The 15,715-nt window shown below is 40.9% G+C and overlaps 1 protein-coding gene across 3 annotated transcripts in view; it reads left to right on the plus strand.

The window, feature by feature from the left end:
* The window catches only part of hectd3 (HECT domain containing 3), a 61,859-nt gene that overhangs the window by 27,684 nt on the left and 18,460 nt on the right, over nt 1-15,715 (plus strand). For all 3 annotated transcript variants that reach the window (XM_048601708.1, XM_048601710.1, XM_048601709.1), the window contains exons 13-16: nt 911-975; nt 1,578-1,681; nt 4,693-4,812; nt 13,064-13,153. In XM_048601708.1, the coding sequence (XP_048457665.1) occupies nt 911-975; nt 1,578-1,681; nt 4,693-4,812; nt 13,064-13,153 (379 nt within the window). The remainder of the gene's footprint in view (nt 1-910; nt 976-1,577; nt 1,682-4,692; nt 4,813-13,063; nt 13,154-15,715) is intronic.

Here is a 15,715-nt window from a genome sequence, read left to right on the forward strand (position 1 = left end):
AACCAAGCACGAGAGGGTATTAAATTTGGAAATACCTCCATTTGCACTATTGCACAACTCTGACCAACCAGTTTGAAGAAGGGCTTCTTCAAATAACTTATAAAATAAGGGAAACCAGAATAATCAATGAAACAAAAATTAGGTCTGATAAATGCTAAAATTTATATTTTACTTTTAGATTTTAGAAGGACCATTGTGTTGAAAGCTAATGACAACACAGGAATTGATTTGGAAATGGTTTTGAGCCCAAGTTGTTAACTCGATTGTTTAAGATTCCATTGGCATCTGTTGTAAATAACAGCATCTCTGTTGAAACTAGTTTGTGATTTCAGGTTTTGTGTATTGTAAATGTGACTCTCCGTTGAAGATGAGATGGTTGGTTTTATTGTTCTGCATTTTAATGTCATGATGATTATTCAACACCACAAATGATACTCAGTTTCCTTCACGGCTTTCCATTAGGCAATTTGGACATGAGGTACACAAAGTATGCAGTCAACCGTTGCATTAATTTAATAAAATTCAACAGAATTTCCTTTTAAAATTAATCCTTAGAGGACATTCAATTAATGTTTCTGAAGATTGTTCATTGTCTTTCATTGTTGTTGGTTGTGGGAAAGGGGGATAATGGAAGTAAGGTGTTAACAAGAAGCACGTTGGAGCATGTACAGTTGGAGCTATTGGTTATGAACTCTTGCAGCTTGGTCACTTTTGCACTTGACATTTGTTTAGAAATATTTAATTTATGATGAGTTTAACTATTAATGCTGTGGTTGGGCACAGTAACTTATTTCTTTTAGTTTCAATAACATTAATATAGATAATGCCCTTTCCATTACTAAAATTTAAGAACTTCACACAAGAATACTCTGTACAATTGTACAATGTTTGTTTTTTTTTAAATCCAAAGATGGCCAGCACGCTATGACCAGTGGTGGGAATGTAAATTTATCTCTGAAGGGATCATTGATCAAGGTAAGCACTGTTCAACCTTAAAGTTTCCTGTGCCTATTCTCTGCATAGATGCCAGTTAATCGGAGCATTTCAAGTTTTTTTTTAGGTTTTCAGCACTTGCTGTTTAGTTTAATGTTATTCTAAAGATTTTTATATGCTTGCTTTTGTAAACCTGCTTGAGATAATGTTGGGTCACAGCGAGCTGCATAGGGAGCATAGGATTGGAAGGCAGCCTAATGGAGCAGTTTGGACAATGACGTACTATGAATTTTAAAGTGATTCGTGTCTCCCTATGTATTTTTTGTTTGTCTACGGCAGCATAAAATTTTAAGAGTTTTATTTTGTGTTGTGCCCTTGTAACTGTCAGAATTGTGTTGTGCCCTTGTAACAGAATTGGTAAGCAATTCTCTAACTAATGCATCTTAACACACTCACTGAAGGACTAACAACTGCGATCTAAACACTGAGTAGTGATGTGCAATTGATATTGGAAAAATCAGTGAGTCCTTATGAACTATGTTTGAATTCTGATAGATGATAATTAATCTAATCCAAGGTTAATTGTTTAACATTATAAAGACTTTTTTTTTCTAACTAGTCCAATTTTTCTTTTAAAACAATAGGTGGTGGATTCAGAGATAGCCTCTCTGATATCTCTGAAGAGCTATGCCCAAGTTCTGGGGACAGTCCAGTGCCTTTACCCTTTTTTGTAAGGACATCTAATCAGGTGCGTTAAAAGTTAACTGAAGAAAATGATTGGAGCCGCCTTTTTCCTTCTTGAAGACATTGACTTATACTGGTTTATGGTACAGCAAGTCTCTGTAAAAACCTCTTGCTTACCTTATCTATATCAACTGATTTTTTTCTGTCTCTCTTATGAAAATCTCATTCAAGAGATTGGAGAATAAGCTGAATTGGAAAAATTGAGAAATATATTTCATATATTGCTAGCAGCTTTAAAGGGTAGCTGAGCAAACTTTGCTGCTCAACCCCTCGCTTCTGATGAGGTTCAAGGATGTGAGCTTGGCCCTGACACCTTTTCAATAATCAGGATTTTCCCACATTAATTGAGTTTGCTACCAAATTCCAGATAGAAGGGGGTCAGACCATCAACACAGATTCAGCTCTGCCAACGTATCTGAGCATCAGAGCCTCAGGAGCTCAGGATCTCTCAACAGGGTGCCTCACACTCCCAGAACAAGTCATCCTGCAAAATGGATAAAGAGGAGTACAGTTCAAAAGGTGCTTGTCACCGGATTCCCTCCCTGCCAACCCTGTATCTATTGCTGTTGTCAAGTTATATTATCCTTCCTTCTGTATGGAGAGGAAGCGGAAGTTATGAATGCTTGTATTAGTTTGTGTGCAAAGTAGAGAAGGACACTGTATTTGTGCAGGGCCATAAAGGCAGGACTATAAAAGAAAAATGGTCTGAAGAAAAGTTTGTGTTGTCTGCTCTGTTTTAGAAGTGAAATTTCTCTTTTTTTTTTTTCCCCCTTGTCCTTAGGAAAGCTGACTTTCTGCAGTCACACAGCAGAATCCCCCACTAACTAACCCTGCTAGCTGGCAGAGGGGAGGGCAGTTTTTACTGGTCTCCTTACCATCCCTATGGGTTCTGCAGTCTGAAAAATGAAACTGTTGCAAGATTTTCTGAAACCTACCATGGTTCCTATAATCAGAAAAATTCCTTCTGACATCTTGCCCTATCAGTGCTAATTGGCTGGGGACCTTGGTGGCACGTTCCTAATTGGTTTGTAAATGATAAAGAGCAGCCGGAAAAGATGCTATTTGGAGGATTATGTTCCTAACCCAGAAACCACCTTCCAGTTTTACCAGAGGCTAAGGTAGTGTGATTCTGACTCCAAAGTTCAAAATGGATGTTTCATTCCTGAGAGTTATATGGCAGTTTGACTAGTGGGTGAGTTAGAGATTTTGGTTAAAATCCAATTCCAGGACTTCAGGCTTTAATCGAGATTCATTCTTTAGTGTAATGCAAAGGAGATACCTGCCTTTCGGACTTGCTGTTGTTTAGATGAGATACTTTATGGACAGACTTTGTTTTCCGAAGCCTTTAATCAAACTATTTGTGTATGAGATTAGTGCCTGCTCTTGCTCCATGTAGCTTGTCCCAACTTGAGTAACTTTCAGCAGAAAACCTTTTGAGATGATGGCGTAGTAGCAATCTTGCTGAACTAGTAATCCCGGAACAATACTAATATGCAAGGGGAATGGGTTCTAATTCCACTAAAGCAGATAATGAAATTTGAATTGAATGAAATGCTAGTCAAAGAATTATCGTATAACCATTGTGGATTGTCATGACAACCCATCTGGTCTTTTTAGGGAAGGAAATCTGTCATCCTTAACTGGTCTGTTCTACGTGTGACTCCAGACCCACACCAATCTGTTTGACACAACTGTCCTCTGAGCAATTGGGGATAGGCAATAAATGTTGGCCTAGCCACTACCCCCACATCCCATGAGCAAATTTTACATAACATCTGCTGAAACTCCTAAAATCAGGTGCAAAACATGGCTGCCTTACATATGTAACTTATTATAAGTCCCAAGTTCTTTTCTGAACGAGATGATATTAGGCTGATATGAATCCTAATTGTGGCTTTTCAAGTCATGTCTTTGTGTTTTAGATGTAGAACTATCACAATTCAAGAAGGAGGCAGTGAGATTAATTTCATATTCATCAAAAACTCATTGAATTATGACATCCCTATTGTTCATGATGAAGCAGGAAGATGAACCAGTTTGTATATCATAGAGATAGCAAGAACTGCAGATGCTGGAATGAGACACAACACTGTGGAGCTGGAGGAACACAACAGGTCAGGCAGTATCAGAGGAGCAGGAAAGCTGACATTTTGGTTCAGGATGCTTCTTCAGAAATGGGGAGGGAGAAGGGAGCTGGAAAATAGAGAGAGAGCGTAGAGGAGGAGTGGGGCTGGGGAAGGTAGGTAGTGTGGTGAAAGGTGAGTGCAGGTAAAGACTGGTAGGGATTGGTCAGTGGGATAGGTATATCATAGTCCTGTTTGTTGATGGTTTATCTTCAATAAATGGACTTGTGCATTTCACATATAGCTGTGATTGTCCGTATTTCTCTCAGATAGGCATCTGCCTAAGTGTCAGGTTTGTCTGGAGTTCATAGTGCCAATGCCATATGACATGAAGGAGCCATTTTGAAAGCAGTTGTGTCCGTTTTATAAGTTGTAACATAACTTAAAATGTTGCAATATTTTCATGCCTGTAATGGTCATGAAACATAGCTCTTCAGGTAAATATAAAATATCTTGTTAGTTAAGTCGTACTAAAGAATATTTTGTGCCTAGATCAATAATTATCTCTGTCAATGCTACAAAAGACTGTTTAGTAATGTCATTGCTGTTCATGGCATCTTGTTGTGCATAATTTTTCTTTTCCACTTTAGAATTCACTGACTGTGAGTTATTACTGTATTTGGTCCTGAAAGAGTGAACTTTCAGTTTCAATCTTTGGCTTGAGGGCAAAATTCGCAACAAAAGATTCACAAAATACAAAATAAATGGAGATACAACTGCCATAATTAAATTATTTTTCTGCTGTAGTTGTCTTTAGACAGTCTACTAAAAATTGCTGTGTAAATTGGTATGGGTATGTTGGCTATATAAAATTTAAGTTGCTGCATCTTGGGGATTAGCTATCATAGAGACTAAACAAAAATTTAATTGCTGTTTGTTCTCCTTTCCCTAGGGTAACAGTACTGGAGAAGCACGAGATGTGTATGTTCCTAATCCATCCTGCAAAGAATTTGCAAAGTATGAATGGATAGGCCAGCTGATGGGGGCTGCATTGAGAGGACGCGAGCTTTTGGTAATCACAGCAAGAAATTCAGTTATGTTCTGGGATCGTTTAAATACGGTAAAATGGAGGGAATCTCTCTCTACCACTGCCATCTAGGAGGACGAGGACAGCAGACACCTGGGAATACCACCAACTACAAGTTCCCCTCCAAGCCATGCGGAATCCTGATCTGATAACATATATCGCTGTTCCTTCATTGGGACAAAATCTTGGAATTCCCTCCCTAACTGCATTGTGGTCTACCTAAACCAAATGGATTACAGTGGTTCAATAAGACAACAAACACAGAATGCTGGAGAAACTCAGCAGGTCAGGCAGCATCTGTGGAGGGAGAAATAGTGTTAAGTTTTTGAATGCAGTATAACTTGAAATGTTAACGCTGGTTCTGTTTCCACAGATGCTGCCAGATCTGCTGAGTTTCTCTAGCATTCTGTGTGTTTGTTTCCGATTTGCAGCATCCACAGTATTTTGATTTTATTTGCATGTTCAGTTGGGCAGTTTGCGACTACCTTCTCATGTGCATCTAGGGATGAGTAATACATACTGGTCCAGCCAGCATTGTCCACATCCATGAATAAATGATCTAAAAATGCCTGGTCTGAAGTCTGTTGGTAGGGCTCACTGCTTTAAAGATTTAAAAGAGACCTAAAGTTTTTTTTTATTGTGAAGAAGGTGTTTCATGCCTTTTTAGAAAATGTGCTGATACAAATAGACCGTTAGTTTCCAAAGTTCCAGGAAAGTTTTAGATTTATCAGGTTTTGGAAATGTTTATACATTTAAACTGTCTTTTTATTTCAAGATGGACTGAAGTTGGGAGTCGAAAGAATAGCATTAGCGTTTCCCTCTGGTTATAAGGCTGGTGCTATTTATGTTGCTGTGGTGATGGATTTTGAGAGGGTAAGAGCCCAAAGTAAGCCATTGTAAGAACAAGTTGCAGATCTTCCTAAAATATCATGCAATCTTACAGCAGGTTGCAAAATACAGTTTCCTCAAGGGCTACTTTGTTTTTTGGGGTTACATTTTGGTTCTCAGGGGTTCCATTTTCATTCTTACTAACTCCTTTATTACTGGTACAGTCACACAGTAACTATCTTTTGTATTTGTGTTCGTGTGTGATATGTGGATTCACACAGAAGCAGCATTAGAGGTAAGTATCAATATATTCAATTAAAGACCCTTAATTAAACATAAAGGGACAACGCAAAAGTATTAATTTTTCAAGCACTGCAATATCTAAGTTGGCACAAGACGATAGACATAATTTGACAACCAAGTATTTTGTCAAAAAACTGATACTTGCTTACACTTGGATCTATCACCAATCCTAAAAACAGATGCGGTCACAACTAATGTGTTTTTATGACACATTTACAAAAATTAGCTCATTTTTTACTGCAGTTCCAAATTGAATTTTAACAATTTACACTGATCATTACAATTGCACCTACTATATGTATCACCATTATAAAGTAGCTCCTGAATATATGCAGCCTTAAGGTAGAGATTCGAGTTATTTGCAAGGATTTTATTACTTCAGTCATTTCAAGTTTTCCTGGCTCCTAATTAGCTGAGTATTTCTCTTCTTGGCAGGCTTAAATCTCTGAGAGATAGTAAGGACTGCAGATGTTGGAGTCAGAGATAACACCGTGTGGAGCTGGAGGAACACAGCAGACCAGGCAGCATCAGAGGAGCAGGAAAGTTGATGTTTCGGGTCAGGAGCCTTCTGAGGACGTTTCTGAAGAAGGGTCCTGACCCAAAACATCAACTTTCCTGCTCCTCTGATGCTGCCTGGCCTGCTGTGTTCCTACAGCTCCACGCTGCGCTATCACAGGCTTAAATCTCTCTTTTTGCAGCCTTTCTTTTCCCTAAACCTCTTTCAGATTCACCTTCTTTCCTTTACACACATTGCAGACTTTTCCTGCCCACTTACCACACCTTTTTGCAGCCACGCCGTCTACCCCTGCTAACCTTCATGCAGCCACCGAATCTCCTTGTCAACCTATTTACAGTCTTTCGTGCCACCTCCCCCCACCACTCCCTTTGCAGGTCATTTTGTCTTCCCTGCATACAACCTCTTGCAATTTGTATGTAAATATTCTGTCATTTTATCAGGTGATTTTGACACATGGAATAGTCACAATGAAGCAAGCTGTGTTCAGAATAGTAAGACATGTTTTATGTGTATGCCATTCATATCGCAGTTCCATAATCACAGGAACTATTAAAGGGACACAGTTCACACTTTCTTAAGGTTCATTTAACATTGGCAGAGATCAGGAAGTATGTTGTTTGCCTGTGTTCTCAACCAAAGAATAGTACTACAAGACAAACATTAATCGCAAGCTTCTACAAAAGAGAAGAATGAGTGATAGATGGTTTGCATAGCTTTCACCTTCAGCTTACTAGATTCTGCCGTGCAGCAAAGCTACGTTATTCTAATTGGGGATAGATTTCATGATCTTAACATTTTTAATTTAGAAGTGATGCTTATTGTTCCTTTTTCCCTCTTTTTGTAATCTTGTTGATGTCCTGTGAAATAGGGTACTTACTGTTCATATTAGTTTGTGAACTTTACAACATAAGTTTCTTGGATACACCTGGTAGTTGCCTCATGTTTCCCCCAGTGCTGTTTGGCTCAATAATCATCTTAGAATCTTGTAAATTTAGAGTTTGTAGTTTATCATCACGCCACTATTACCCCAATAATGTCATTGGCCCTGTAATCAAAAGGCCCAGGCTAATATTCTGGGACCTAGCTGGGGATAGAATTTGAATTAAATTAATAATAACATGAAATTAAAAAGTAGTCTCAGTAACGATGGCCGTTAACTGTCATCAACTGTCATTGAAAACCCTTCTCACTTGCTAATATCCATTACGGAATTCTCTTAGCAGTTACATGAGCTGTCAATAAAAGGGAGTCAATAGACAGTGCACGTGGATTTCCAGAAGACATTTGATGAGGTGCCACATCAAAGCTTATTATGGAAAATATAAACTCATGTCATGAGGTAACAGATTAACATAGATTGGTTGCTTGCTGGCAGAAAACGCAATATATAAATGGCTTTTTGTCTAATTGACAGGATGTGAGGTAAGGAGTCCCACAGGGGCCTTTGCTGAACTGTCTACTTTATACACTTTACATCAATGAGCTGAATGAGGGGAGCGAGGGCATGGTAGCTAAATTTGCGAGCAGCACCAAGATAAGTAGGAAAGTATGATGCAAAGAAGACAGGGGTTTGCAGATGGATATAAATATATTGAGTGAATGAGCAAAAAATCTGTCAGATTTAATTTGATCTATTATTGCCACATATACCGAGATAAAGTGAAAAGTATTGTTTTGAGTGCTAACTAGACAAATCATACCTTACACAAGTACAACAGGGTAACTGAACAGAATGCAGACTATACTGTTACAGCTAGATAGAATGTACAGAGAAAGGTCAACTCTAATATGAGAGGTCTGTTCATAAGTCTGATAACATCGGGGAAGAAGATGTTATTAATATATTGGTACGTGTTTTCAAACTATTGTATCTTCTGCCTGATGGAAGAGAGTATAACCAGGGTCAAAGGTGTCCTTGATTACGTTGATTGCTTTCCTGAGGCAACGGGAAGTGTAGACTGAGTCAGTGGAAGGAAGGCTGGTTTTTCACAATGGACTGGCCTCCGTTCACAACTCTCTAATTTCTTGCAGTCTTGGGCAGAGCAGTTGCCATACTAATCTGTGATGCAACCGGATGGGATGCTTTATATGGTGCATCTATCAAATTTGGTCAGTGTCGTTGTGGACGTGCCGAGTTTCCTTAGACTTCTGAGGAAATAGAGAATTGAGTGTGCTTTCTTGATGTAGCGTCAACGTAGGTGGACCAGGACAGATTGTATTTACTTCTAGGAACTTGAAGTTCTCGACCACTTCCACCTCGGCACGTTTGATCCAGAGAGAGGTGTGTCCTCCACACTGCTTCCTGAAGTTGATGACCAGCTCCTTTGTTTTGCTGACACTGAGTGAGAGATTGTTGTCTTCACACCATGCCACTAAACTATCTATCCTGTAATCTGTCTCATCATTGTTCGAGTCTGACCCACTGCAGTGGTGTCATCAGCAATTTGTAAATGGAGTTAAAGCTGAATTTGGCCAAACAGTTGTGAATGTACAAAGTATATAGTAAGGGGCCGAGCATGGGAAATGTTGTCGCCTATCCTTACTGACTGCAGACTGCAGGTCAGGAAGTTGAAGATCCAGTTCTGGAGAGGGGGGGAGCAGAGTCCTACTTCTCGGAGTTTGGAGATGAGATTGGTTGTATAATGTAGGAAAAGGTGAAGTTACTCGCTTTGATAGGATGGATTAAAAAGCAGACTATTACTTAAATGGAGAGCAACTGTAAAATTCCAAGGTATAGAGGGATTTATGTTCCAGTTCATGTCGTAGAGTCGCAGAGCTGTACAGTGTGGAAACAGACCCTTTGGTCCAACTTGTCCATGCCGACCAGATATCCTAAATTAATCTTGTTCCATTTGCCAGTATTTGGCCCATATCCCTTCCTATTTATATACCCGTCCAGATGCCTTTTAAATGTTTTATAATTGTACCAGCCGCCTCCATTCCCTCTGGCAATTTGTTCCAAACACGCACCACCCTCTGTGTGGAAAAAGTTGCGCCTTAGGTCCCTTTTAAATCTTTCCCTTCTCGCCTTAAACCTATGCTGTCTAGTTTTGGACTCTGCTATGCTGGGGAAAAACACCTTTGCTATTTACTCTATCTATGCATGTGTTACCAAAAGATGTTGTAAGTACAGCACATAATCACAAAGGCTAATGGGATACTATCCTTGATCACAAGAGGAATTAAGCATAAAAGTAAGGCAGTTAATCTTCAGAAATACAGAGCATTGATGAGACCACATCCCAAACAGTGGGTGCAGTTTTGTTCTCCTCATTTAAGGAAGGATCTAAATGATTTGCGGGCAGTTTAGAGGAGGTTAAATGGACTGATGCCTGTAATGTGTGTAGATTGGTCATGCTGGGCATGTTTTTACTGAAGTTTAGAGGAATGAAGGGTGACTTAATCCTGAACAGTCTTGACAAAGTAAATGTGGAAAGAATCTTTCTTTCCTTTTATTCGTAAGCCTAATGCTAAGGGACACTTTTAAAATTAGGGTGTCAAGCTTTCTTGACAGAAGTGAGAGTTTTTTTTCTGAGGGGTTTGTGACTTTGCCTCCATCGCCTCCTGAGGCAGAGTTTTCAGTGTTAAGTATTTTTAAGGCTGAGGTAGATGTTTCTTATTGGGCAAGGGAGTCAAAGTTTATACAGTCTATCGGGTGCTTAATGGGAAGTTGATTCAGTATTTCTGGAGCCTTTTTTCTTAAAGAAAGCGCAGTATGTGTGTGTGAGAGAGAGAGTGTGTCTTCCTGGATTGCGAATAGAAATTTGTTTGCATTGGAAGAGTTTTACAAGTAAATGTAGAAGCATTAGCCTGCTTTCAGTTGAAAGAATCAGGATTTTTTTTTTAAATGGAGGGGATCCAAACACCGGTTTGAAAGCTTTTGATTTCAGTTCACAGAAGTCCTGATTGAAGTTAGATATAGAAACATGGTGCTCCTGGAGCAACAAATCAATTCTGAAAAATTAGAAATAGGTCACCTCAGTACATGAGTTTAGTTTAAAAGTTCTTTGGAAGTATTTTGTTAAACCCTGAAGGCATTATTTGAAAATGAGAAATTTGAAGCTCTGTTGTGTGACTACACAAAGAAGAGTCTATTAAGCCAAGAATTAAGTCCTGACAGAGTTTCGGCCTACTCCTCGGAAGCTGTCTGACCTGCTGTGCTTTTCCAGCTCCACATTTATTGACTCTAGCTTCTAACATCCTCAGTCCTTACTGTCTCCAATTGAAAACCACAGTTAGTCAAACTGATAGATGTGACAGAGAAAGGAATTCCCTCTGGTGTTTGAGCACTTGAAAGTAGAAGGATTGGTCAGTAAGTTCGCATATGATACAAAAATTGGTGGGGTGGTACGTAGTGAGGAAGATCGCCTTCGATTACGAGAGGATATAGACAGACTGATCAGTGTCAAACGGAATTTGAGTCAGATAAATGTGAGATGATACACTTTGGCAAGTCAAACAAGGCAAGGGAATACGTGATGAACAGTAGGACTCTGGGGAGCACCAAAAATCACAGGGACCTTGGTTTGCATGTACTCCGATCCCGTATAGTATCAGGACATGTGGATATAGTGGTTGGGAAGGCATATGGTACACTTATAGTAGTCAAGGCATAGAGTTTAAGAATTGGGACATAATGCTGGAATTGTATGAAACATTGGTTAGGCCACAGCTAGAGTATTGTGTGCAGTTCTGGAATCCATATTACAGAAGGAACGTGATAGCAGTGGGGTGGGTGCAGAGGAGATTTACCAGGATGTTGGCTGGGCTGGTGTGTTTATAATGAAGAGAGATTGGACAGATTGGGGTTGCTTTCCTTCGAACAAAGGAGGTTCGGAGGGCATGTGATTGAGATGTATAAAATTGAAGGGCACTCGGAGGGATAGATTTTAAAGTAAGGTGCAGAAAGTTTATAAGAAGTGTGGTGGAAAAGGTAGTAGAGGCAGAAGCACTTAGAACATTTAAGAAGTTTTAAGCGTTTGTGTGGGGAAGGTCACGTCTGACCGACTTGATTGAGTTTTTTTGAGGAAGTGACAAGAACAATTGATGAGGGAAGGGCAGTGGATGTTATCTGCATGGACTTTGGACTCGTGGCAGGCTGGTACAAAAGCTAAAGTCTCATGGGATCAGGAGTGAGCTGGCTAGATGGATACAAAACTGGATTGGTAATAGAAGACAGAGGGTAGCAGTGGAAATGTGCTTGTTGGAATGGAGATCAATAACTAGTGGTGTCCTGCAGGGATTAGTGCTAGGACCTTTGTTGTTTGTAATATATATGATCTGGAGGAAAATTTTAGGTGGTCTGATTAGTAAGTTTGCGGAAGACACCAAAATTGGCAGAATTGTAGATAGTGAGGAGGATTGTCAAAGGATACAGCAGGACATAGATTGCAGATTTGGGCAGAGAAATGGCAGATGGAGTTTAATCCAGACGAATGCGAGGTGATCCATTTTGGAAGATCGAATTCGGATGTGAATAAGTAAATGGCAGAACCCTTAGGAGCATTGACATACAGAAGGATCTGGGTGTACAGGTCCACAGATACTTGAAAGTGGCAACACAGGTAGATAAAATGGACAAGAAGGCGTATAGCATGCTTGCCTTCGTTGGCTGGGGCATCGAATATACAAGTTTGCATATTATATTACAGCTGTACAAAACTTTAGTTAGGCCACATTTGAAATATTGTGTGCAGCTCTGGTCACCACACTGTTAAACTGACGTGGATGCTTTGGAGAGGGTACGAAGAAGGTTTATCGGGACATTGCCTGGTCTGAAGGGTTTTGGGTATGAGGAGAGGTCAGACCAACTCAGATTGTTTTCACTAGAAAGACTGAGGCTGAGGGGCAACCTGATAGAGGTCTACAAAACTTTGAGGCATAGGTAGGGTGGATAGACAGACTTTTTCCCAGAGTGGAAAGGTCAACTACAAGAGAGCACAGATTCAAGGTGAGAAGGAGAAAGTTTTTCACACAGATGGTGGGGGTGCCTGGAACGCATTGCCAGTGGAGGTGGTGGAAGCAAGCACATTAACAACATTTAAGGTGTATCTTTATACACACACGAGTGTGAGGTGCAGAGGGATAGATACCGCGCGTGAGCAATAAGTAGCAGGTCTAAATAAGGATAAGGAATCAGCCCAGACTTGGTGGGCTGAGGGGCCTGTTCCTGTGCTATATTGTATTGTAAATTTTTAGATGTACACTTGTGAACTTTCTGACTGTATGATTCTGTTGTAAAGGCTTGTTGAGATATCATTTATTAATTCATTTATGGAATGTTTTACTTCTAAAATTTTTCAAATTATTGTATGTAAATGGCTTTGGTTGTTCTATTTTATCACTTATTTTGAGCAATTATGTCCTGTTTTATAGTTAAATTTGTAACATTGCATGCTTGTCTGTCACTGAAAGACCACCTTGTTAAGTAACAACAAAACAAAATTTGACCTACTAAGCCATATTTCAGTCTGGGATCTGACTTGTCTTGTAACATCAGCCAGGATCATAACAGAAGGAATATGCACAATCCATCTTTTTAACTTGAGTGTTTTCAAGCCTAATAAGAAATGTATGCATGTTTGCCAGGTGCTGGCTCTTCCTGGAATTATATGGAAACAACTAGCAGGAGAGGAAGTGAGATGGTCTAAAGACTTTCCTGCCGTGGACTCTGTCTTGGTGAGTTGTAGATATTTTGTAAATACTTCTAAACACTCTCAAATGACAATTGTCAACAATACAATGAATGCCATCTGTTAGAACTTTACTTGTGTGAAGCCAGTCTTATTCCTGCAACATTCTACTTTAGCTCATGACATTCACTGCAGTTCAGCGGTACTAGTTATGTGGGTTCGGATGAAAAGATGAGGTAATAAACAGCCCTTCATCTCGAAAACTTTGGTTTAAATCTTGACGTGTAAAGATCTTAACTTTTCCCATCTGTTTGCGGTAACTGGTGTAAAAAAAAAAAAAAAAAAATTGGACTGTCAAATCAGCAACTTCGAGTCCTAGCGACGTATAGCATGGAAACAGACCCCTCAGTCCAACTTGTCCATGCCAAACAGATATCCGAAATAAACCTTTTTGCCACTTGCCAGCATTTGGCCCATATCCCTCTAAACCCTTCCTATTCATATACCTGTCCAGATGCTTTTTAAATGTTGTAATTGTACCAGCTTCCACCACTTCCTCTGGCAGCTCATTCCATACACGCACCACCATCTGTGTGAAAAAGTTGCCCCTAGGTCCCTTTTTAAATCTTGCCCCTCTCACTGTAAACCTATGCCCCCAAGTTTAAATATTGCATTTATCTATGTCCCAATTGAAGCACCTTAGATCTTTTATATGGGTACATGATAGGACAAAACTTGACACTAAACCACATAAGCAAATATTAGTACAGGTGATGAAAGGGTTGGTCAGAAATTTTAAGGTGTTACCATCACTGAATCTCCCACTATCAACATCCTGGGAGTTATAATTGATCAGAAACTCACTGGATTCCCCACACAAACGCAGTGGCTTCAAGAGCAGTTTAGAGGCAAGGAATACTGTAGCGAGTAACTCGCCTCCTGACTCCTCAAAGCCTGCCCACCATCTACAAGGCACAAGTCAGGAGTGTGATTGAATAGTCCCCACTTGCCTGGATGAGTGCAGCCCCAACAACGCTCGAAGCTTGACATCATCCATGACAAAGCAGCCTGCTTGATTGGCACTACGTCCACAAGCATCCACTCCCCCCTCCATTCACGTTCAGTAGCAGCAGAGTGTACTATCTACAAGATGAACGGCAAAAATTCACCAAAGATCCCCGGACAACACCTTTCAAACCCATGACCATTTCCATCTAGAAGGACAAGGCCAGCAGATGTATGGGAATACCACCACCTTTTAAGTTCAAAAACAAAGTTGCTGGAAAAGCTTGGCAGATCTGGCAGCAAATGTGGAGGAGAAAACAGAGTTAACGTTTCGGGTCCGGTGACCCTTCCTCAGAACTGATGGTGGCTGGGAAAACGTCAGTTTATATGCAGAAAATAGGGAGGTGTGTTGGGTAGGGAGTAAACGATAGGATAGAGCCCAAAGAGAGAGAAAGAGACAGTTGGACAGACAAAGGAGTTGCTAACGATCAGGCTGGGAGGGTGAATAGTTGTTAATGGGGACTGTTAGTGACTAACAACAGGGGATGTGTAATGGCAGGCTATGTGGTAACAAGGCCTGGTGTGTGGGGTGGGGGGCTGGGACATGGGAGAGTTTAGGCCCTAAAATTATTGAACTCAATTTTGAGTCTGGAGGGCTGTAGAGTCCCCAAGCGGAAAATGAGGTGTTGTTCCTCCAGCTTGCGCTGGGCTTCACTGGAACACTGTAGCAAGCCGGAGACACAGATGTTGGCCAGGGAGCAAGGTGGTGCATTGAAGTGGCAAGCAACAGGTAGTTCAGGGTCTTTTTTGCGAGCAGAACGTAGATGTTCTACGAAGCGGTCGCCAAGTCTATGCTTCGTTTCCCCAATGTAGAGGAGACCACATTATGAGCAGCGAATGCAGTAGACTAGATTCTTGGAAGTGCAGGTGAAGTGTTGCTTCACCTGGAAGGTATGTTTGGGCCCTTGGATACTGGGGAGGGAGGAGTTAAATGCGCAGGTGTTGCACCTTCGCCGGTTACAGGGGAAGGTGCCGTAGGGCTGTGGGGAGGTGCTGGGGGTGAAGGAAGTATGGACCATGGTGTCCCGGAGGGAATGGTCCCTGCGGAAGGCGGACAAGTGAGGGGAGTGGAATATGTGTCTGGTGGTGGCATTTTGCTGGAGGTGGCGGAAATGGTGTCTGATGATCTTCTGGATGTGGATGCTGATGGGATGGTAGAAGAGGATAAGGGGAATCCTATCGCTGTTGTGGGAGGGAAGAGAAGGGGTGAGGGCAGAAGTGCGGGAAATGAGTTGGACCCGATTGAGGGCCCTGTCGACAACGGAGCTGGGGAATCCTCGGTTGAGGAAGAATGTGGACGTTTCGGAGGCTCCCTTGCCGAAGTTGGCCTCATCTGAACATATGCGACGGAGACGGAGGAACTGAGAGAATGGAATGGAGTCTTTACAGGAAGTGGGGTGTGAGGATGTATAGCCCAGGTAGCTGTGGGAGTCAGTGGGTTTGTAATGGATGTTAGTGGCCAGTCTATCCCCAGAAATGGAAATAGAAATGTCGAGGAAGGGAAGGGAGGAGTCAGAGATAGACCAGGTGAAAGTGAGGGAAG

This window comes from Rhincodon typus, chromosome 10 (genome assembly GCF_021869965.1).
Source record: "Rhincodon typus isolate 14 chromosome 10, sRhiTyp1.1, whole genome shotgun sequence".
NCBI lineage: Eukaryota > Metazoa > Chordata > Chondrichthyes > Orectolobiformes > Rhincodontidae > Rhincodon > Rhincodon typus.